The sequence below is a fragment of the Osmia lignaria genome, chromosome 7 (assembly GCF_051020975.1).
Source record: "Osmia lignaria lignaria isolate PbOS001 chromosome 7, iyOsmLign1, whole genome shotgun sequence".
NCBI classification, from domain to species: domain Eukaryota; kingdom Metazoa; phylum Arthropoda; class Insecta; order Hymenoptera; family Megachilidae; genus Osmia; species Osmia lignaria.
This window is the reverse complement of record NC_135038.1, coordinates 10,668,643-10,688,637: the sequence shown is the minus strand read 5'-3', so window position 1 is coordinate 10,688,637 and position 19,995 is coordinate 10,668,643. Positions and strand designations below refer to the sequence as shown.

At 41.2% G+C, this 19,995-nt stretch overlaps 1 protein-coding gene across 1 annotated transcript; it reads left to right on the top strand.

The window, feature by feature from the left end:
• The first annotated feature begins 795 nt into the window (after positions 1-795).
• Positions 796-19,299, top strand: Gbeta13F (guanine nucleotide-binding protein subunit beta-1). Its single transcript, XM_034324409.2, has 7 exons — positions 796-1,267; positions 11,410-11,919; positions 14,160-14,305; positions 14,391-14,684; positions 14,944-15,145; positions 15,327-15,543; positions 15,797-19,299. The coding sequence occupies exons 2-7, from the start codon at positions 11,863-11,865 to the stop codon at positions 15,901-15,903; spliced, it is 1,023 nt and encodes a 340-aa protein (XP_034180300.1). The 5' UTR covers positions 796-1,267; positions 11,410-11,862; the 3' UTR covers positions 15,904-19,299.
• Positions 19,300-19,995: the final 696 nt, after the last annotated feature.

Genomic DNA, 19,995 nt, shown 5'->3' with positions numbered 1-19,995 from the left:
AGGTACGACGCCAGACTACGCAGAAACACAGACGAGAGACTGTCTCTCGTCGGTGGCAGAAATGATTGGAACATGGATTCTTGAGAAAACTGCTGTTGATATAAACGTTAAACTATGTTACCAACAATGTTTTCCAGAATGATATTTTTGAATGAGGAAAAAGAATTTGATTCAGTCGAAGACAATTTGACTGCCACAAATATATATGACTAACCCTAATACAATACACGATTGCATACGACATATGTACTATGTTAAATCATGACACGTGCCTAGACGAAATACGTGTATACAAAACAATCATTTATCAATAACGTATCATTGTACACGCAGAATACAATCAAGAATCCAATTCAACCTCCAAACGCATTCGAAACAGCAACAAAAACATGTGGAAGGTTACAACTCACCATATAACCGGACGCTTCAGACGTTCCACAGCTCCCCTTCAGAGAAGTACTGCATGTTTCGCCAAAAATTCCTCCTTAACTGTTAGTGGACAGTGCAACGTAACACAATATTTACTCACACTCACTATTTCATCAAAAAAATTGATTGAGAATCATCTCGAATTCGTATTTTCGCACAATTCGCGGGATCGTATGCTAATGGCGCCAAACACGAACGACGTCTGAGCAGTGTTCGAACATGGCGGATGACGAGAATAGCCGAAGAGGGCGCTGTTGGTGATTCGGGCGTTTTCGTGGACCGGCGAGTTCGGGATGTACGACGGGGTCTACGGGACTCGAAGCACGGAGCCCCGCCCTGCCGCCCGCCAGAGCCGTGAAGCAGCAGCAGCAGCAGAAGCAGTATCAGCAACAGTAGCTCCGCTCGCTTCGTGAAGTTTTTTGTATTTATGAAAACAATCGTTTGAACCGTCGCATTAGTTCGAATCGTTGATAAAGTTCGCGGTACACGTTTGTGTTCGGGTTCGTCGTTGAAAGTTCGAGCAGTGACGGGTTATAACCTTAAACTAAGTGGCGGTCACAGTAGTGTCGCGAAATACTCTCGTGGTGGAGCAGACTCGTCCCGATCGTTTGAGCATCATTGCCTAGTGATTTCGTGGCGTGTCGAGACGTTGTTCGGGAACAGAGAGGTGTGAAAAGGAAAGTGCATAGTCATCGATGTGAGAAATCGAGGCTAGGAAAAAGGCCCGCCGCAGCAGGAGGGAGAGAGAGAGCGAGAGAGAGGAGCTGTTCGTGGGTACGAGAGGCCGATACACCGAGCCGGGAATTTCGACGATCGTAGCTCCGTTAGGGAGCTCCAGGTACGTTTAACCGTCATTTCAATTCATGATTATTTGTGATTTTTCTTCGTAACTCGTTTCCACTTGGAAGAACGTTAGAACGAACGGCCCTGACTAGCCCTTCGATTCGATACGAGTAGCCAACATGGCGGCCGCCTAGGCTACACTGTCAAATTTTCCTGTTCCGTCATCGTGGTTATTTTAATATCGACTGCGTTACCCACCGTGTCTCCTTTCGTGCCGTTTAACGTTTCAACTCGTTGGAAATCCCCTTGGATGGAAACGTAGAATTTATAACGATACTATTTAGAGTTGTCGACTTTGGCGACCGTGAGTCAGTGCCGGCTCACGCGATAACGAGATTCTTCCTGCTACGTTAAACCGTACTTTTCTCGTTCAAGAATTTTTCACGATGCGAACGGGTACGAAAATCGTTGATTACGGAACGGAACGGCTCGTGTAGTATACATATACAGTGTAAATTGGCGTTGAAGAAAAAAAAAAGCTTTTGCTTGCTTAGCGATATCTGAGATTGCTGCAAATTTACATAGGAGATCAATAACCACTAATTCGCACAGTGTTGCGAGCCACATTATCTATTAATGCTCGGCTGCGTTTCGTATTTATTATGAATGTGTACATCGGTCGCGTTTAAATCACCGAAGTACCAACGATCTTATCTCCTTGCTTTAATCTTTTGTTTTGAAAGCTCTCCTCCCGATAACGATTGTCACGATTACCATACTTGTACCGTGTTGTTGCTACAAGAAAATGAAGAAAAATTATTTTTCATGCGTTATGTATCGTCAAAGATACGGTGTATACATATGGCGCGAAAATTTGTCGATTTAAATGGACGTCGTTAAAGCGGTAATTAGATCGCTCGAATTCCAATACGGCGACACGAGGGGAGTAATAAAAAGTGGGAGGACTGCATAATATCCGTGGTCGAAAATTGACACGGAAACAAACGGTATTGTAATCGGGAACACGAGGCAACGCTTTTTGCAAAAACGCGAATACGCGGTGTAAAAATACCGCGCGACGACGTCTTTGTACGTCGGTGTACACGTGTTCTCCGAAAATATGACACTTTCATCATCGGTTCAGCTTTTCTAATTATTGCTCGAGGCTAAACATTAGTCGGCCGATGAATCCACGACTAACGGTCAACCCTTGTTGTACTGTTCAAATTTTTATTACATTCGTATCTAAAGGGAACGAAATAATATGTTAACCCTTGAACGGTGGACTATGGAGAGAGCCCCAGTTTTAATTTAATTTTGCATTTCATATTATTTTCATTTTTTAAACTTTACACTGTTAATCCACGAATGGTGGAAATAAATTAAACTTTGGATGGCGGACCACGGAGAGAGCCCCGATTTTAATACAATTTTGTATTTCATATTACTTTCATTTTCTAAATTTCATACTTTTAATCCACGGACTATGGGAATAAGTTAACTCTCGAGTGGCAGATCATGGAGAAAGTCACAATTTTAATGTAACTTTGTATTACATATTACTTCCATTTTCTAAATTTTACACTGTTGCTACAAAAATTATTTGAATCTCTATTGGCTCAGACTCCGCTGTTTAAGGGTTAATAAAAGTTAGTAGACGCCATAAGTGGAAGGTTTTGTTAAGAAACGACTAAATATTGAATTTTTTCCTTTTCACTTTGTTATATGTTTACATTACATTATTTACATTGTCAGTGAATCACATTGAAGAAATAGACGACAAAGGAAAACGCAGTAGTTTCACAGCCTTGAATCGTTATTACAATGGTTTTCACGGAAACGCGTTTCTAACCGTATCTCTTTGTCAGGAATTTTTCTTCGCGAATGCATCGAATCGTTCTTCTAATTTGAAGCTTTAGATAAAATCGATAACAGTACGAAATTATCTATATTGCCGACCATTTCGATATTTTAATATGACGCGGTTTGTCGCGATAAAGGAAAATGTAAATATTTTCACTGGTGCTCGAATACAAAATATTATTGCTGTGATAATTTTTTTAGGAAACCAACCGAACAAGAAAAGAAGTTTTTTTTTATAAACGCGACTTGGTCATGACGCTGACAAAGTGTGCGTATTTGTATAATAAAATAAAAAAACATGTTCACTAGAGTACGAGATAGTATGTATCTCGCGATTGGCCGGCCAATTGCGGCAATAGCAGCTGTCTTAATTGTCTTTAATTGGTTCGAAGTATAAAGTCGTTGGAATTCTGAAGACACAAGTGGTGTGTCTTTTACTCAATTGACAACGTACCACTTGAAAGAGAGAGAGATGCGCCGGCGATAATATCTGTTATCGGCCCTCCGCGCTCTTTTCATTCAGAAGAAATCGATTTCGTTCGGGCTGTAAGTGACTCACTGATCCAGCTGATAAACCGCGGAAATCAGCGACGACGATGCGTAAACATTTACAATCGATACCGATATATGGACGTATCTATTCACTGACCAATTACTACGAATCAAATCTCGATCGCCTCGAGTAACGTTATCGATTGCAACACGATCATCTGTTATATCAGCACTGAAAACATGAATTTCGTATAGTTGTCTGTATTGACAAAGCTTTCACGAGGCTCCAAAGTAAACCCGATAACAGAATTATGCATTTTAGTAACTAAAAGGTCAAAGGGCTACAAATCCATCGACGATCGTCCATTCTGAACAGCTGATAACTGTAGAAGTTAAAATTGCTGACTAAAAATGAAAATATTATAATATGTTCGGGGCTCTCTCCATGGTCCGCCGTCCGAGGGTTAACATTCCTTAGAAGATATTCTAATGACCGTACTTAATGTTATCTAAGAATTTCTCTTATCTAAAGTCTGTAACGTGTCGGCGTGTTAAGGTTCTTAGGTCTGCTCGAAAATATTTTCGACCCGTGAAAATAAATGCTTACCATACGTTTGTGTTAGACGAATATTCACGGTGATAACAGAAGCACGGTAGATAACAGGATGTGTCTTTTCTACGATCTCTAATGACGATCGTGTTTCGTAGGACGGTTAGTAGGTCGTCGAGTACTTTAGTCGGTGCGAAAGTAATGCCAATGACGTGTAGCACTGGCAAACCCCTGTTATTCCCTTCCTTCCTTCCTTCCTTCCTTCCTGTCACCCTCCAATCCTCCTCTCCCTGTTGCGGGGTCACGTCCTGTTACACGTTCCCCTCGTGAGCCCACAAGTTGCCCCTTTTTCTGCTCGATGGACGAACCAGTGGAAAACGAGCGAGCAGAAAAGAAGGGTTGATTCGAATTCGTTCGAAAGGGGCGACGCGCTCTGTGCGTCCAAGGCGCAATCGAAAAGAATAAAATTGATAATTACCGTGATAACGAAACGATTAAGAAAGCATCGATCTTCGCACGAGTCGAATTTTCCTTTGAACCGGTCGACGAGTCTTCCAAATTTTGTGTTAATCCTAACATCCATACGTTTGCCTCTCTTCCTTCTTTCTTCTGACGTCACTGTGATTCGTAAAAATAGCGAAACCATCTATTTGCGGCTTAATTTCTTAACGCATATTTACATACACCTGATGTCTGTACCATTGAACGTCCAAAGCAAATAATTTCTTTTTCTCGTCTCCTAATAAGAGTTTGCCTAGTGTAAAATTTCAGCGATAATTGCATGTTTAAAAAAGATAATGAAATTAATAACATTTATCTGTATCCCACGGGTTTAAGATTAACGAGTACAATTTCAGATAACGAGGGAAAATTCGTACTGTAATAAAGAAATTTGATAAAAATAACTCGCGAATGATTTGACTTTCAAACGAAATGAAATATTTATGAAGTACCAGGAACGGTAGAGGAAAAATCCTGGGTATCAGCAGTCCCAAATTCAGGTTACTTTCCGACGTCACGGTACGCCTTCTGACGTCATTCACCTGCCGTCACCTCTCCGCAACCTACCCTCCATCCCTTTCTATCTTGCTTCGAGTTTCTTCAACCCTACTTGCGCGCCCCTCGCTCCGCCGCCCCGATGTTTCGCCGTTCTATACCCTGGAAACTACGGGAACGTACGGATTTTAGGTAGCTCGTTACTCCGAGCTCGTGTTTCAACCCTAGGGATTCTCGATCGACTCGATCTCTCTTCTACACATGCTCGCGTCTCGTGTGTAACGATCGCTATACAACAGTGTTTTCTTTAAGAGAAAGCATCGATCGAACCCTGTCACCCCTCCAATCATCCCTTCTTCCTTTCGCGGAATGAAGTATCCTAGAGACGAACCAGTATCGTTTCCATTTCCCAAAATACCTGGCTGGACTGCTTGCGAAATACTCGGAGCCATCGCTAATCATGCGATACAACGAGGATCGATCAGGTTCGCCGAGGGTTGAGAAGGCGTAGGTAAATTAACGTAGCTTTGAATTGTTCACGAGTTCATAGCAGTCGAATGATTTTCTATTTTCGGAGGATAATGTTGACGGTTGCACCTGCCCGAAGAGTGGCGTTAAATGGTCGCCGGGGTAGATTCGTTAGGGTATCCGCGTGTTTTTCACCTGTCGCATTAGAGACGACACAGTTGGTGTCTGTTGGACGCTGTTAAAGGGAAACGCCGTCGAGACAAAACGAACAAGTGTTCTTATTCGCGATGCGGTTTACGGATTGATTGATAGATCGATCGGTTTGCGTCACAGCTTATTTTAAACGGGCGTGTTCCTTGCGCCCGTACTATTCTCAGAGATTCCCTGCCAAAAGTCGAAGACATCCGCGTGAGGCAGGGGTGGGCAAATAGCGGCTAAGAGTTTCTTTGTGGCCCGCCAAGACAGAAAAATCCGTCTTGAACCGAGATTTCCTTCCCGTGCGCGATCGAAGATTCGTCTCGCATTTAAATAAATTGAATAAAACTGTCATTATTTTATTGAATTTATATGGTACAATTTATATCTTTCTGAAATGCAAAGTTAACTATGCAATCATTTTAAAAGGTGCGGTCCTCCGCTCCCAAAAAGTGGCCTCCGAGCCAAAACAATCGCCCACCCCTGGCGTAAAGTGTTTTCTTCCGAATGCGTAACAATGCAGTCTGGTGACGAAATCGCCTCCGATGTCTACGAATCGATCGTAACAAACGGTCGAGCTATCCCGAGTACCCGTACTCTATTATTTTTCTATTATCGAAAGAGAAGACAGGCTTCCACTTACTACGAGCTGATCCTACTCGGTTGTACGCGTTTCGAAACTAGGTCGTGCCGATGTGAATTGCTGTCATCAGCTGTAATACCACAATATCATTTTATACACACGGCCTGTACGCGATTAACGAAGTCTCTTTATTTAAGAATTGTTTATAATTAATGTCGTTAGTATTCGTTTCATCGCTTTTCATCGTATAACGAACTCGATCTTGGGAACAATGGAAACATATAGGGTATTCCAGGCTCTCCCTGAGAAAAGGAAAAAACCCTTGGGGTAGATGGAAAAGTGGGCTGTAAACGTATTGTTACAAAAGCAAAGAAAGATCCCTGTGAACATCACATTTAGTATCTCTGAATTTTTATGTACGGGGAATTGTGGGACAAAAGGTGTACGGTACAGGGGTGACTTCGCGGAAAGAACTAGCGCAAAGAATCGATAATGCAACTACTGGAACTTGGCGAAATTGTCAAGAAATTTGTAGTTTAATAAATTCTGCATCGGGGTAAAGAGGCCATTGGATGAACGGTTTAACTGATTCCGAAGTTTATGACAAGGTTTTTTTAGAAATATTTGTTTTACAAAAAGAATCAGAATAATTTAAAGAAAAAATTCATTTATTCAAGCTTAAAATGATGAAAATTGTACTCATAACCCCTATTACTTGTTCATGAACGATAAAGCTAATTTATATATTTATTTATAAATTTCTACAACCACCCACATGGTGATAATATAACCTACCACTACAAAATATTCTACAAATTTTCTACAAATAAAAAATGTTGCTTTTATGAAACAATAAATGTTCCTTCTACAAAATAAAAAAAAATTACGTAAATTAAAAATCAAATTTTTTTTGGTATAATTATCAATTAATCTACGATCGTTTATCTATTAGCTTGCTTATCTCATATCGACATCAAACTTTTATTCATATATTATTTACGATTTTTCAACATAAAAGTATCGTAAAATAGTAACGCGGTACGAATCGTTCGGTTTTATCGGTGACGTACACACGGCAAGGTGCAAACTATCAACAAGTAGGTCCACGTTCAACGTCCGAGAACGGTTTCGGAAAAAGAAGAAAAATGGCACCAGGAGCAGAGTAAACACCGGCCTAGAGACAAATGTACAGCTGGCCGGTCATTGGAACGGGCTGTTGGCAGGTGCAACGCCAACAGGCGTCCGGCAACAGTAGACATGTTGAATGTTAGGTAGACCTTTCGCGGCTTCTCCCATTCTTTCTCGCTATTCGAAAGACCGTTGGGTCGTGCCAGGGACTTGGTCGGAGTGCACACTTGGTGTGAGGTACTTGGCAGCCTCGTGGTTATATACAGCCAGCAGATGGGAAAAGAGCTAAAGAGAGGGAGAGATCGTATTGGACGTTGACCCGCGTGGTTCAACTGTTGCTCTCATTCGTGCATCCGGGAACGCGTGTAGGAAGGCCTAGGGGATCCAGAACGATAGAAATGTCTTTCAGTTAAATCTATCCTAACAGTATCTCGCGTCCATTTCCATCGGCGGATGCCTCTGAAATGACGAAGCCAGAAGGTCGGTCGGTTGTAAAATGGAATTTTCTCGAGAGTCATATTTTCAAATAACGCGTTCACACCCGGGGAAACGTGTATCCGACTTGTACCTTGATAAGAGTGATAAATGGGATGTAGGTCGGACACGGTCGAGCCGGCAGATTTTCTATGTAGCTTCTAACGAAGATGGTCTACTTCATTAATCGCGAGTTCTACGGATCCTTTGAACGATTACGATTGAGCTTTATTAAGGCGATGATACATCGCTCGACATAACTCGTAATGTAACGTTATTTAGAAAGATGGTAGCGTAGTTTGAAATTTGTCAAAAGACCAGACTTATTATGATTTTGTAATGCTCGATCAGGTATATTGCGACGCGAACGAAAGGGTGCCATTCGGGCCCCTATACTATCAGCACATTCAATATCTTGCTGTACAAACAACGGCCAAAGGGTTATCAAGAGAGATGTACATAAACTCAGTCGACGTTCCTAATTATTTCTCCCCTCATCCTGCAAAAAATAGCTAACACAATGTCAGGACAGAGTTATAACATATGTTAAGATCATTGAAATCGGTAAGGTGTATAGTCGCTGTAATCACGAGTCTGAGTGTCGAGACATCGTTAAATGTCGTTTTTTAACCCCTTCTATCATTTTTTCGATAGTTGCATCAGTCAGAGCTAATTCTGAATTCGTTGCTTCAGTTTAAAACCAAATGAAGAAAATTCCACGATTTGTCACTGGGAAAATTATAATTATAATTAAATTTAAACATACCAAAAGTACCCAGACAAAGATTCGTTTGAACTGTAAGGTGCGTCACGAGTGTGATTTGATATTATAGGGCAATGTTTTGGGGGGGTCAAGAAATTAAATTTTTATTTATTTATTTATCTATAATTGAAACAATTTTTCGGATGGGTACTATAAGTGGATGAAAATGATTTGGTAAAGACAAGATTTTAGAAAAATGCTTCTCTCCCCTTTTCTCAGTAACCATTCGACCGATCGAGTTGAAATTTTGTGTGCTTTTACTACCGAGAGTAATCCACACTTTAACCTTCGATATTTCAAAATTCTCTTTCGCTAAAGAATTCATCTAGTATCATAATAGAGGCTTTAAAAGATTGAAATCCGTAGCTGCAACAGATTCTGAGAGCAAGGTTGGCTTGTTTTCTATGTATCACAGAGAACGTGCCTTTTGCCCTTAATTGTATCATTCCGGTAACCATACTCTATTCTGTCCAATTACCAAGTAGTTTAATCAGGCTGAGGATTTTCAGTGAAAAAACACGGTACGTTGCATTTTTTTTTTTTCCCTCCCTGTTTCTTGGGATTCTGCCCCACTGTGCGTCGTGACGACGCCGGTAGTCAGCCGGTACGCGGGCGCCGCGGCGCCAGCGTCGCTTTCATCCCTTCTCTTCCCCAGCTAGCCGGTCTTCTCTCGAAACCACGTCCTCCCTGGGTGTGGTTCGAAATCGTATCCAAGGTTCTGTCCATTCTCCGCGCTCTCTTCCGTATTCCTGATCATCTTGTCCTCTGTTAAATCTCAAGGTGTACTCGAAGGTGTTTCCTGACCCGATACATCATTCGGTTGCCGCGCGAGCGCACGCGTGTATTCGTATATATATGTGTGACAAGTTCGTCGAGCGTGGAGAGTAACGGACAAAGAAGTAGTAGAATAGCGTTGGACAGAGAGAGATAGAAGAGATCGTAGAGGGTGTTGGTGCAAAAGAGCACCCAAGTGGGGCGAGCCACGACGAGCGTTCATCGATTCGTCGTCGTCGGTTCCACGGTTCCCTGAACGCGGCATGAAAAAGAGAGCTCGCACCAGCGCGTACATTTGACCGGTTCCCCAGTGACTATAAGCGCCGGATGAAAAGTGCAGCATACCTTTCGGTTTTTCTACCCGCAAAAGTCTAGTTCTGTGCCGGCTTTTCACTTCGACCGCGCAATCTGGCGGTGGAAGACGGGTTCGAGAAGGCAGCTCGCTACCCTCTGCGCTTGCAACGGACCCTTCCTCGTGCAGAGGTTATGTTTCCTCGGGATTCATGACGCTTTGACAAGAGTGGAAGGTGGACGGAGCGGGTAAGCGATGGATCGAATTATCCTTCTTTCGTTCTGCTTTCGACGTCCTTCGAAACGAGCCAGTTTACGGCCGGTACCGGTGTGGTGTAACGCAAAGGGTACGGCAGGGTGAGAATCAACCCCCGGATAACAGAGATCTATGATTCAGAGCTCGAATGAAATTTTTAATTCGTTTAATTCGCTTTAAAGTAGAGAAATTAATTTTAAGGGTTAATTATTCATACCGTCGTTTATTCATTGTGGATATAAAGCAGCAGTTAACCGGTTCGCTTTTAGCGATACCTCGACCACCATAAGAAATTCCAAATTCACGTGAAAATTTAGTTCAATCTGTGAAGACTTGTGACCGAGAAAGTTTTTGCGTAGAGGGAGGATTTGTCAGTGGTTCGTCATTTTTCAGAGGGTTAGCAAGTGGAACTTTAAGCTGCTGGGTTTTTGTACCTTGTCATTTTTATCTGAGAATATTGTTACATTCTTTTCCCATGATTCTTTCATCCGCGACACCCTGAGTACTACACTCGGTGATTCGTAGTGCTTGCTCATGCGCCGAACGATACACTCGGTTCCGGCAAATGAGAACACCTTCCCCGTTGGATCGACAGCCCTCGGATTCCCCGGGTTGCGAGACCTTTTGGAGGTGAAGGACGCTCGTTGCCACCGAAATTCCGATGCAGCTTGAAAAATTAACTTTACTTGGAACAAACAGCTGCTGAATGAAAGAAACGTCTTATCTGTTGTAGACCGATTAGAAATTCACGAAATAGAACGACAAATCGGTTCTCGTTCTTCTAACGGCATTTTAAATATCAAATTTTTCCAAAATTCCTAGGTAACATTGTTTCGGTCGCGATAAAAATAGCAGCCCTGTGACGTTACTTTGCACGTACACAAAATAGACGAATTGGGAATTAATAATGGAAGTGAATTTTCATAGAAATCGAGACTGTTACGTGTCTTATCTATGGATAGAAGATTAATTACGCCTGAGTTGACGCGCAAACGAAGAAACACGTTGTCCGTGACACAAATATGTCAACGAATGTGACAGGCCTGGATAAAAATAGAATAATAAAAATGTAATAGACGTTACACTATATATCGTACACGTACACCTACTCTCTCGGTATAGGTACCTAGAGAAATGAACTATTAGACCTGATATCGATGTCGAACATTTCATTTGTAAATAAAAAAGTATTTTCGTCAGAATTTCATTAGACCATACAGATTAACCCTTTTTTGGGGGGACAAAGAGTTTCTAAACCCAGAATTGTTATTTCTTACCACAATGATAAGTAGATTTGTCGTTTCAGAAGGGTTAAAAAGTTAGTAGGGTTAAAAATAAGTAATTTTGTACGATTTTGTTCGCAGGGGTGGCAACGGTCTCGTTAGGAGGTGTCGAAGCTGGCGCGTGGGGCGGGAGAGACAGCGGTGGTCTGGCTCTGGTTCCGGTGGTAGCGGCGGAAGCGGAAGCCGTTACAGCAACAGATCAGAGGGAGAGACTTGGAAAGACTGGTGGTACCCGCTGGAGAAGAAGGTTCGGTCATCCTCTTCTCGTTCTTCTTTCATCTCATCCTCCCGTTCCTGGTGGTGCAAAGCTCGAGGATCTGCTCCATTATTGTCCACCGGAAGAAGCGTCGTCGGCGTGACACTGGGCTCCGACTGCCTTTCAGCGAAAGGACAAATTAGATAGAAGTTAACCAATTCCTCGGACACGACGTTCTAGGTTCCATTAAAGGGTGAAAATAATATAACCTTTCCGAGACATCTTTATCAAACGTTTCAGCGGATTCTCACTCGAGGCACATCACTAAAATAGGCATCATGAGCGAGCTAGAAACCCTTCGTCAGGAGGCAGACGCTTTAAAAAATGCCATTCGAGTAAGTCGACCCTCCACTTAAGAGGAAATTGAAAATTTACAATTTTTAATGTTTAGTTAAATGTTAATTGTAAGGTGGTAGTTCGTATCTATTTTATTTAAGACCGGTGGATAATATATTAATTAATTCTTGAATAGTGGAGTCTGGGTCAGTCGTGACCCAAATTTATCAATTAATTTGAATAATTTTAAAGGGAACAATATAAAATTTAGAAAATTATAATAATATGGGATGCAAAATTGAATTAAAATTCGGGCTCTCTCCATGGTCCGCGGTCTGAGGGCTAATTATCAAGCATACAAATGGGTAATTTCTAAATTTAAGACTTCCTTTTGCTGTCTAATATTATTTAGAAAATGGAAATAATTAAAATTGGGGCTCTCTCCATGGTCCACCGTTCTAGGGTTAATGTCACAGCGTAAGTAGCAATACATATATAATGTACAAGTTTTCTTAGATAAAGTTTGTTGGATATTACCAACCTACGGGATTTCCTATCACATCAGTTTCCTGTCACATGAATTATCTATAAACCGTAGATAACGTGTTTCGATGGCATTCAGTCGTTGGTATTCAGTCGTTGGCCTGTTTCGCGTTAACTTAACATTTTCTATAGTTTTAGGTGTTATTTAAGCAAGCGCTCTGGGAATGGTCCACGGTTGAATTTCGTCTTCCTACGTTTTCTTTGTTTACCGACAATCTCCGAACATTTGGAGGACAAAGCAACAGTTCTACATGCAACAGCGGCGTGCATTGTCTGAAAAGAAAAAAGTCTAGGGCGTCTCTCGGCTCGAAGTGCCTCTTGGCATTAAACAACCGACCCCTTTTTTCCCTGTAACGAGTCAGCAATTTTTTTTTATTTCCTTTTTTGTTTTTTGTTTTTTTTTTTTTCTTACCCTGTTTCATCCTACCGTGAGTGGTAGTAGACAATTGTTTGTTACAGTAATACATTCATCATACATTCTGTTATCTTTTTATTATTTTATTATCCTATCGATCGACTAAAATTCTATGTTTTAACACCTTCACAGAAGGGGTTTGTTTTTTAAATGGAACAGTAGTAGAAAATAATTTATTAATATATAAAAATTCTTTCCGTATTGTTTATGATTTTATACGTTTCAAACAATTCTTTTCCCAACTTTGGAAATCAATATTCGATAGAACAAGAGAACACCTCTAACAATAGTGTCGAAGAGATTGTCCCTGCTTTATCTTGCCCAAATCTTCTTAAAATTGGGCCAAGCAACCCTTGATCCTTAACGTTCCATTTTCGAAGTAGCTTTCGTATTTCATCCCCTTTTAGTAATGCTCTTAAAAATTCTTGGTAAAATCCAAAGATTTTCTGGCAATTTAATTCGTTACCAGTCAGATCGTTGTACGATCTGTCGTCGATCAGGGGTAGTTAGAAGTTGACGGGAATTAGAAGTTGTTTGGCGGTGGAAAATCCTCGTCGATGGCAATCGGTGGATTCTACTCTCGTGTATGGTGGTGGAAATGAAAGGTTGTAGTAGTATACGTGTGTGTATGTGTGGTGGTGGTAGGGTGCGGCATAACCGTCGCTTCTCTCTGATCAATACGCCACCATTCCTCTCTCTGTCTCTCTTCTGCTTTCTATCCTGTTTCTTCTCACTCTCGGTTTCTCTCTTTCTCTGTTGTTCCTGTGTGCGTGAAATTACACGCATCGTCAGGCGTACACAGTGTGTAACACACGTAGCTGTTGGCGATAAATAGAATGAACGTTTTTAAATACCCTCCTCAAGTGTTTCAATAATTTATCCTCGTTACACGTGTAGATCTGTTCATTTTAACAACCCTTTTAATTTTCTACATCAACGGAGAACGTACGTGTTTAATTATCGCATATCGAATGATCGATTTCGAAGCGCGAAAAGTGTAAGAAGTACCGTAAAACAGGACTTTTTGAATTTTTATAATTTTTATAATTTTTATAATTTATGGAATTCTCCTCGTTTTACCTGTTTCATTCGAACGCGACACTTGACCTTCCGTCGACTGAGTTCACGTGCTCCACGAGCCTCAACGAGATTTTCACGCGAAATTCATTAACCCCTTCAGAATTCACGCAGCCATCTAGGAATGAGTAGGCTATGAATGAGTAGGGGCGACGTATAAGCAGATTTTTCTCTAATATTTAGTCCACATCGAGCCAGTGTTACGTTTCCGTGTCTTGAAAGATTCACGTCCTGATGCGTGTTCTTCTCGATATATTTTTTCAGGATGCTAGGAAAGCAGCATGCGACACGACGTTGGTCCAAGCCACGTCGGGCATGGAGCCGATCGGCCGGATACAAATGCGGACCAGACGCACGCTTCGCGGTCACTTGGCCAAGATTTACGCGATGCATTGGGGCAGTGACTCAAGGTACTTGATCATCCGATAAGATTTTAACGAAGCTACGATATCGGAAGCAAACAATTATAATCTATCTGTATGATTTAATCAACAGAAACTTGGTGTCAGCGTCGCAGGATGGAAAGCTGATCGTTTGGGATAGTTACACCACCAATAAAGTTCACGCGATTCCTTTGCGCTCCTCATGGGTAATGACCTGTGCGTACGCGCCATCAGGTAGTTACGTGGCCTGCGGTGGGTTGGATAACATTTGTTCCATCTATAGTCTTAAAACTAGAGAAGGAAACGTAAGGGTTAGCAGAGAGTTACCAGGTCATACTGGTTACTTGTCGTGCTGTCGATTCTATGACGACAACCAAATTGTCACCAGTTCTGGGGACATGACTTGGTAAGCAACGTCTGATTTTTATATTTAATCCAGAATTAGAAATTGTTTCTAATTGTCCGCACGCTATGCTCCTTTGTGTAACTTTATTCCATTTAACAGGATGTTGGATGCGAATGTATAATAAAGACCACGATCCTACCCCGCCATCCTTGTCCTTGGTTCTTTCGGTTCTCTCCTTTTACTTGGTAATCGTGTATCGTTTATGAATGCAAGCGAATTACAACGTCGCTATATATCGTGTCTTTTTCCTGTTGACCAGCGCCCTGTGGGATATAGAGACTGGCCAGCAGTGTACTTCCTTCATTGGTCACACGGGCGACGTAATGTCCCTATCCTTGGCACCGGACACGCGCACATTCGTATCCGGTGCGTGCGATGCGAGCGCAAAATTATGGGACATTCGTGAAGGATCTTGCAAGCAGACCTTCCCTGGTCATGAAAGCGACATAAACGCTGTCACGGTAAGAGGACGATTGTTTTGTTGAAATATTTACTAGATAATAGGATACAGGTATATTGCGAGTGGAATACAATTGAATATCGTATGTCTTCTTTTTACTTCAGGAAGAAATACTTGAATTTCTTTGATGCTCGTATTACACGAATAATTTTCTTCTGTTTTCCGTTCTGTTCAACGCATAGTTCTTCCCGAATGGATACGCTTTCGCGACGGGTTCGGACGATGCAACATGCAGACTGTTCGATATTAGGGCAGACCAAGAGCTGGCGATGTATAGTCACGACAATATTATCTGCGGTATTACCAGCGTAGCGTTCAGCAAGAGCGGAAGATTATTGTTGGCCGGTTACGACGATTTCAACTGCAACGTATGGGATTCCATGAAGGCGGAACGAGCTGGTACGCGAACGTTTTTTGACCCCGTGAGATTTTTCTTCAGGAGAGAAGAGAAATTTTATTTAAAGGCCTTCTCTCCCTGTGTGCATTTGTTCTGTTTTCTTGTTTTTTGTTCTTACACCTTTGGTATTAACACCTTTTGGTTAATATTTATGGAACATGTATACAATTACTGCACCGTTTATGTCGCACGAAGGAGAAACGAGGGAGCGAAATATGGGATATTTTTTCGAGGAGTATCCTGTTTGTTTTTCAGGAATCCTTGCTGGCCACGATAATCGCGTTTCTTGCCTGGGCGTTACGGAGGACGGTATGGCGGTAGCGACGGGTTCCTGGGACTCGTTCCTTCGTATCTGGAACTAACTTGGGGCTGACCCCAAGACGTTCCTCCAAAGAACCAAATGCAGCCAATCAGCATACAGTATAAGCATCAAGTACCACCATTTGGCCACCGAAGTCGGCGTGTCCGTATCCTCGAACGAGGCGAATTACTCTTCAGCCTCGCCGAAGTTGACGTTGATCAGAAAGTTCGGTCAACCTGAGAACACCAGGAACAACATCGGTAGTAGCAGTAACGTTATCAACAAGAACAAGAAAATGATAACCCAAGGAAGTAACAGCAGCAACAGTAGCAGCAGCGACTTTAAGAACGTTTTGGGTTGTGCTGGTAAAAAGGACTACCGAAGACGCGGCGTCGATTTAGCCTTGCGTCGCGGCAGGGTCGGCGATAAAATCACTCGTGAATACCAGCGCTTCTAGCATGAGTTTAATATATCGTTTGTTCGACACACGAGAGGGAAGCGTGAGAAAAGGAAGAACGACAAAACGGAGAGAAGCACCAAGGCATATGAGACAAAGCCAAAAATCTCTCCGGTCCTCGTGCACGCGTACACACACATACACACAAACAGACACACACTTTTTATCCTGGCCCTCCCCCCTTCCTTTTTCAAGGATCACTTGGCGAGCACGTGCTGTTGATTACACGCATATTTCGATCATTCGAAGATCGATAATCGACGACACGAGGACGACACGTTGAAACTCGCGATGTCGTTGGAAGCGTTGTATCCTGAACAAAAAGGTTCCGAGCGTTCACTGCCGATGAAGCGCCGAGAAAATCGGCTGCTTCGGCGGTTCATTTAACATATATTTCTTTTTACTATCTATCCCTTATTATTTTGTTTCTTCGTTTTCTTGTTCTTCGGCATGGCACGAAGCAACTCGCTCGTGCGAAACAACCAAATACCGGGCGAAAGAAACGAAAACGGTCGCTCGTGCAGGGCAGAAAAAAAAAGTCAAACATGATCATGGGAAAAAAAAATACCTATTATATATTGTACGTATAATTATATGAATCGTGTATATGTCAATGAACAGGCAAGGTTACGATAAACTCGCATATTGCATTGAAAACCTACACGCACACCATACGCACGTGTATTAATACGATTATATAGGGAAAACTACATATACATACATTTGCACAGGAACGCGAAGTGTACCGTAAACGGAAGGCCATTAAGTACATAGTCGGGTTCATCCACGAGTCCGGGCAATACAAACTCACCGTTTCTGATATATCATGTTTTCTCACTTTTTACCGTGTTTTTCTTTCATTTTCCATCGTTTGTTTCCCGTTTCAATTTCGACGAATTTGTCGGGTATATTTCACGCAACCCCCCTCTACCAATGAGGGTGGTTTAGAAGAGGGACGTTAAAAGAAACATAAACAATTGGCGCGAGTATCGTATCGTCTTTTGTGACTATAACCGCCGCGTTTGCACTGATACCTTTAATTTTTATATAGATTTATCATTATTTATTTTGTATAGATCACTGCTATATAGGCCATTTTCTACGTTCTTGGTTCTTTCCTTGAGATTGTTGAGTGAATGTTCGAATTAAACAGGAGATTGTTAGAGAGTGAACGGGTTTTAGTTCGGATATGCAAGAATGTGCGAAAGGTCTCGATGGCGCGTAAGAACATTTTGCCAATGAAAACGAGAAACCCTATAAAAGAAGGCGAAGAAAAATTGATATTTTTTTCTTCTTTTTTTTTTTTTTTTTGTTTTCTTAAATTCTTTCTTTGGAAGCATACCTTTCATCGAAATTCGGATCGTCGCGTATGAAAGGACATCGATTAAAATAAAAGGAAACTAAAAACGAACGATAAGACGAGTTAACGAAAGAAAGAAGAAAAGCAACAACACGAAGAAATATCCCAAATTCTGTGACCAGCATTTAAGTACGAAACGGAAGAAGGAAATTATTTAATGTGAACGTGTAATCGTTTAGTTTGTAGCCTCTATTCCCTGTTCCTCTTTAGATAAAAACAAGAATCAAAGAACAGCGAGACCGAGAAGAGTTCCTCCTAACTCTCGCCGAAAAGCAGAGTCCCGCATCTTTCTCTAACATCGATCCAGCACCGAACAATCCTCGAACGTACGAGGAATGCACGTGTTCTCGACGAGATAAATCGTCCTAGAAGTTCCTTTGAAATAGGACCCAAAGAATCATGGATCGAAGCTACGGACCGCGAGACCAAACTCTCTCTTTCTCTTTCATCCTCATCCTTTTTTCAACCTTTTTTTCTCTTAGACGATCTGTACATTTCTCATCATCTTACATGTATTTTTTTGTTTTCTTTTTTTAATTGCCCTTTAACCATTTCCAGACAGAGATACTAGATGTCCTGTGGATCATCGAAAAGGGTTAACAGTCTAATTCTTCAACATCATATCCTGCGATCCTTCATCTTCTCCCTACACTGCTCTTCTTTTCGTCGAAACAAAAGCTAGGTGTTTAAACTGTGTATGCATTTAAAGTAATAATATTAATGATAATGTTTAATATTACTATTAATGATGATTGTAATTTATAATTATTAATATTTAATATATAAGTATCTAAGGAGATAACAATTGAATCCACTTGTTCAGTACCGAAGGATCACGGTCCTACCGCTTTCCGGTAACCACGCTGGTATAATATTTCTTTTTTTCTATTAAATTCTTCTTTGTTTTTTCAGTGACACTGTTGCTGTTGTTGTTGTTGTTGCGTGTAACGTTCGAGTAATTGAAAAGGGTGTTACCAGACCGTTTCGATGACTTGAAGAAAATCTGAACCATATTCTTTGAGCTGTTTTTTTAACGCAATTGAATGAATCGACGAGAAAGAAGCGTGGCTTCCGGAACGCGTGAAGCAACAGTTGTTTTCATGACAGAACAAGTACGTAATCTGATTAAAAACTGTTTATGGTACAATCTTCAGAAGTCCCTTCTGAAAGAGCTTGTTGTTTTACATAGTTGAAGAGAAAAGGAAAGATATTTTCTTTTAATTTTCATTTTTCTTTTTCGATATGAAATCTGTTCGATTAAACTCGCTTATGTCACACTTGCCTTCGTATCTTCTAGCGACCAATTAGGCAAAAGGAAGCAAAAAAAAATGATCTCTTCTTCGCACCAATTTAAAAACGAAGTCTTCTTCCTTCGATCTTCACTTTAACCCTTTGCTTTGTATTAATCGCTGCATTGTTGAGGCAATCGAGAAATATACATTGGATTTTATAATCCTTAACTGAACAAATTGAATCTAAATTGAAAAAAATCAACCGTAGTACAAATACAATGCAGATTTGTTACATTTCAATTGTTATAATATTATTTAGGCAAAGGGTTAGTCTTCGTGCGAGACGTTGAAGGAAGAAGAATAGTTAAATAAATGAAAAGCAAAAAAAAAAAAAAAATGAATTAAAAACATGGAAACAGAGGATCTGTGCTTTTTGTATTTCGCGATTCCGTGGCCTCCTGGGGAAGGCTTTCCACTTTTGTATTTCGAAGCCTCGAGCCACCGAAGCAATATGGTTTCTTATTCTTTGTATGAAACAAATATATATATATATATATACACATATACATATACATACTGTCGACGAAATATAGCATGCAAAATTAAGGATTTATTATGTCTCTAGTCATAGTAAACGGCACGCGCAAGGGAAAATCATAAAGAAAAAAAAAAAGAATTCTGTGGAACATGGAGGAATTTGTTATTTTTCCGTTCGTTTTCTTCTCTCTCTTTTATTCTCCGACGATTCTTTTGTCCGTGGACAAGAGTACATAGAGGTGGAGGTGTGCGAGTACTCGAATTTCGAGTCAAACAATGATCGGTCGGTCGAGCCGAATTTGCCGAATTACTCAAAATCGATGAATTGTTTGAAACAAAAGCGAGCTACTCGAAAAAATCGAACTACTCGAATATTCGAGCTGAAAATTTATCTTCAAGTAAGTCGAAGTTTTACGACGGCTCGAATATTCGAGTAGCTCGCTTTTTCTTTCAAACAGTTCGTCGATTTCGAGTAATTCGAGAATCTAATTCAGCTCGGCTTGTAAATTACGAGTACTCGCACACCTCTGCACAGAGGAACTGATTTTTGAACAGTTCATCGACGGC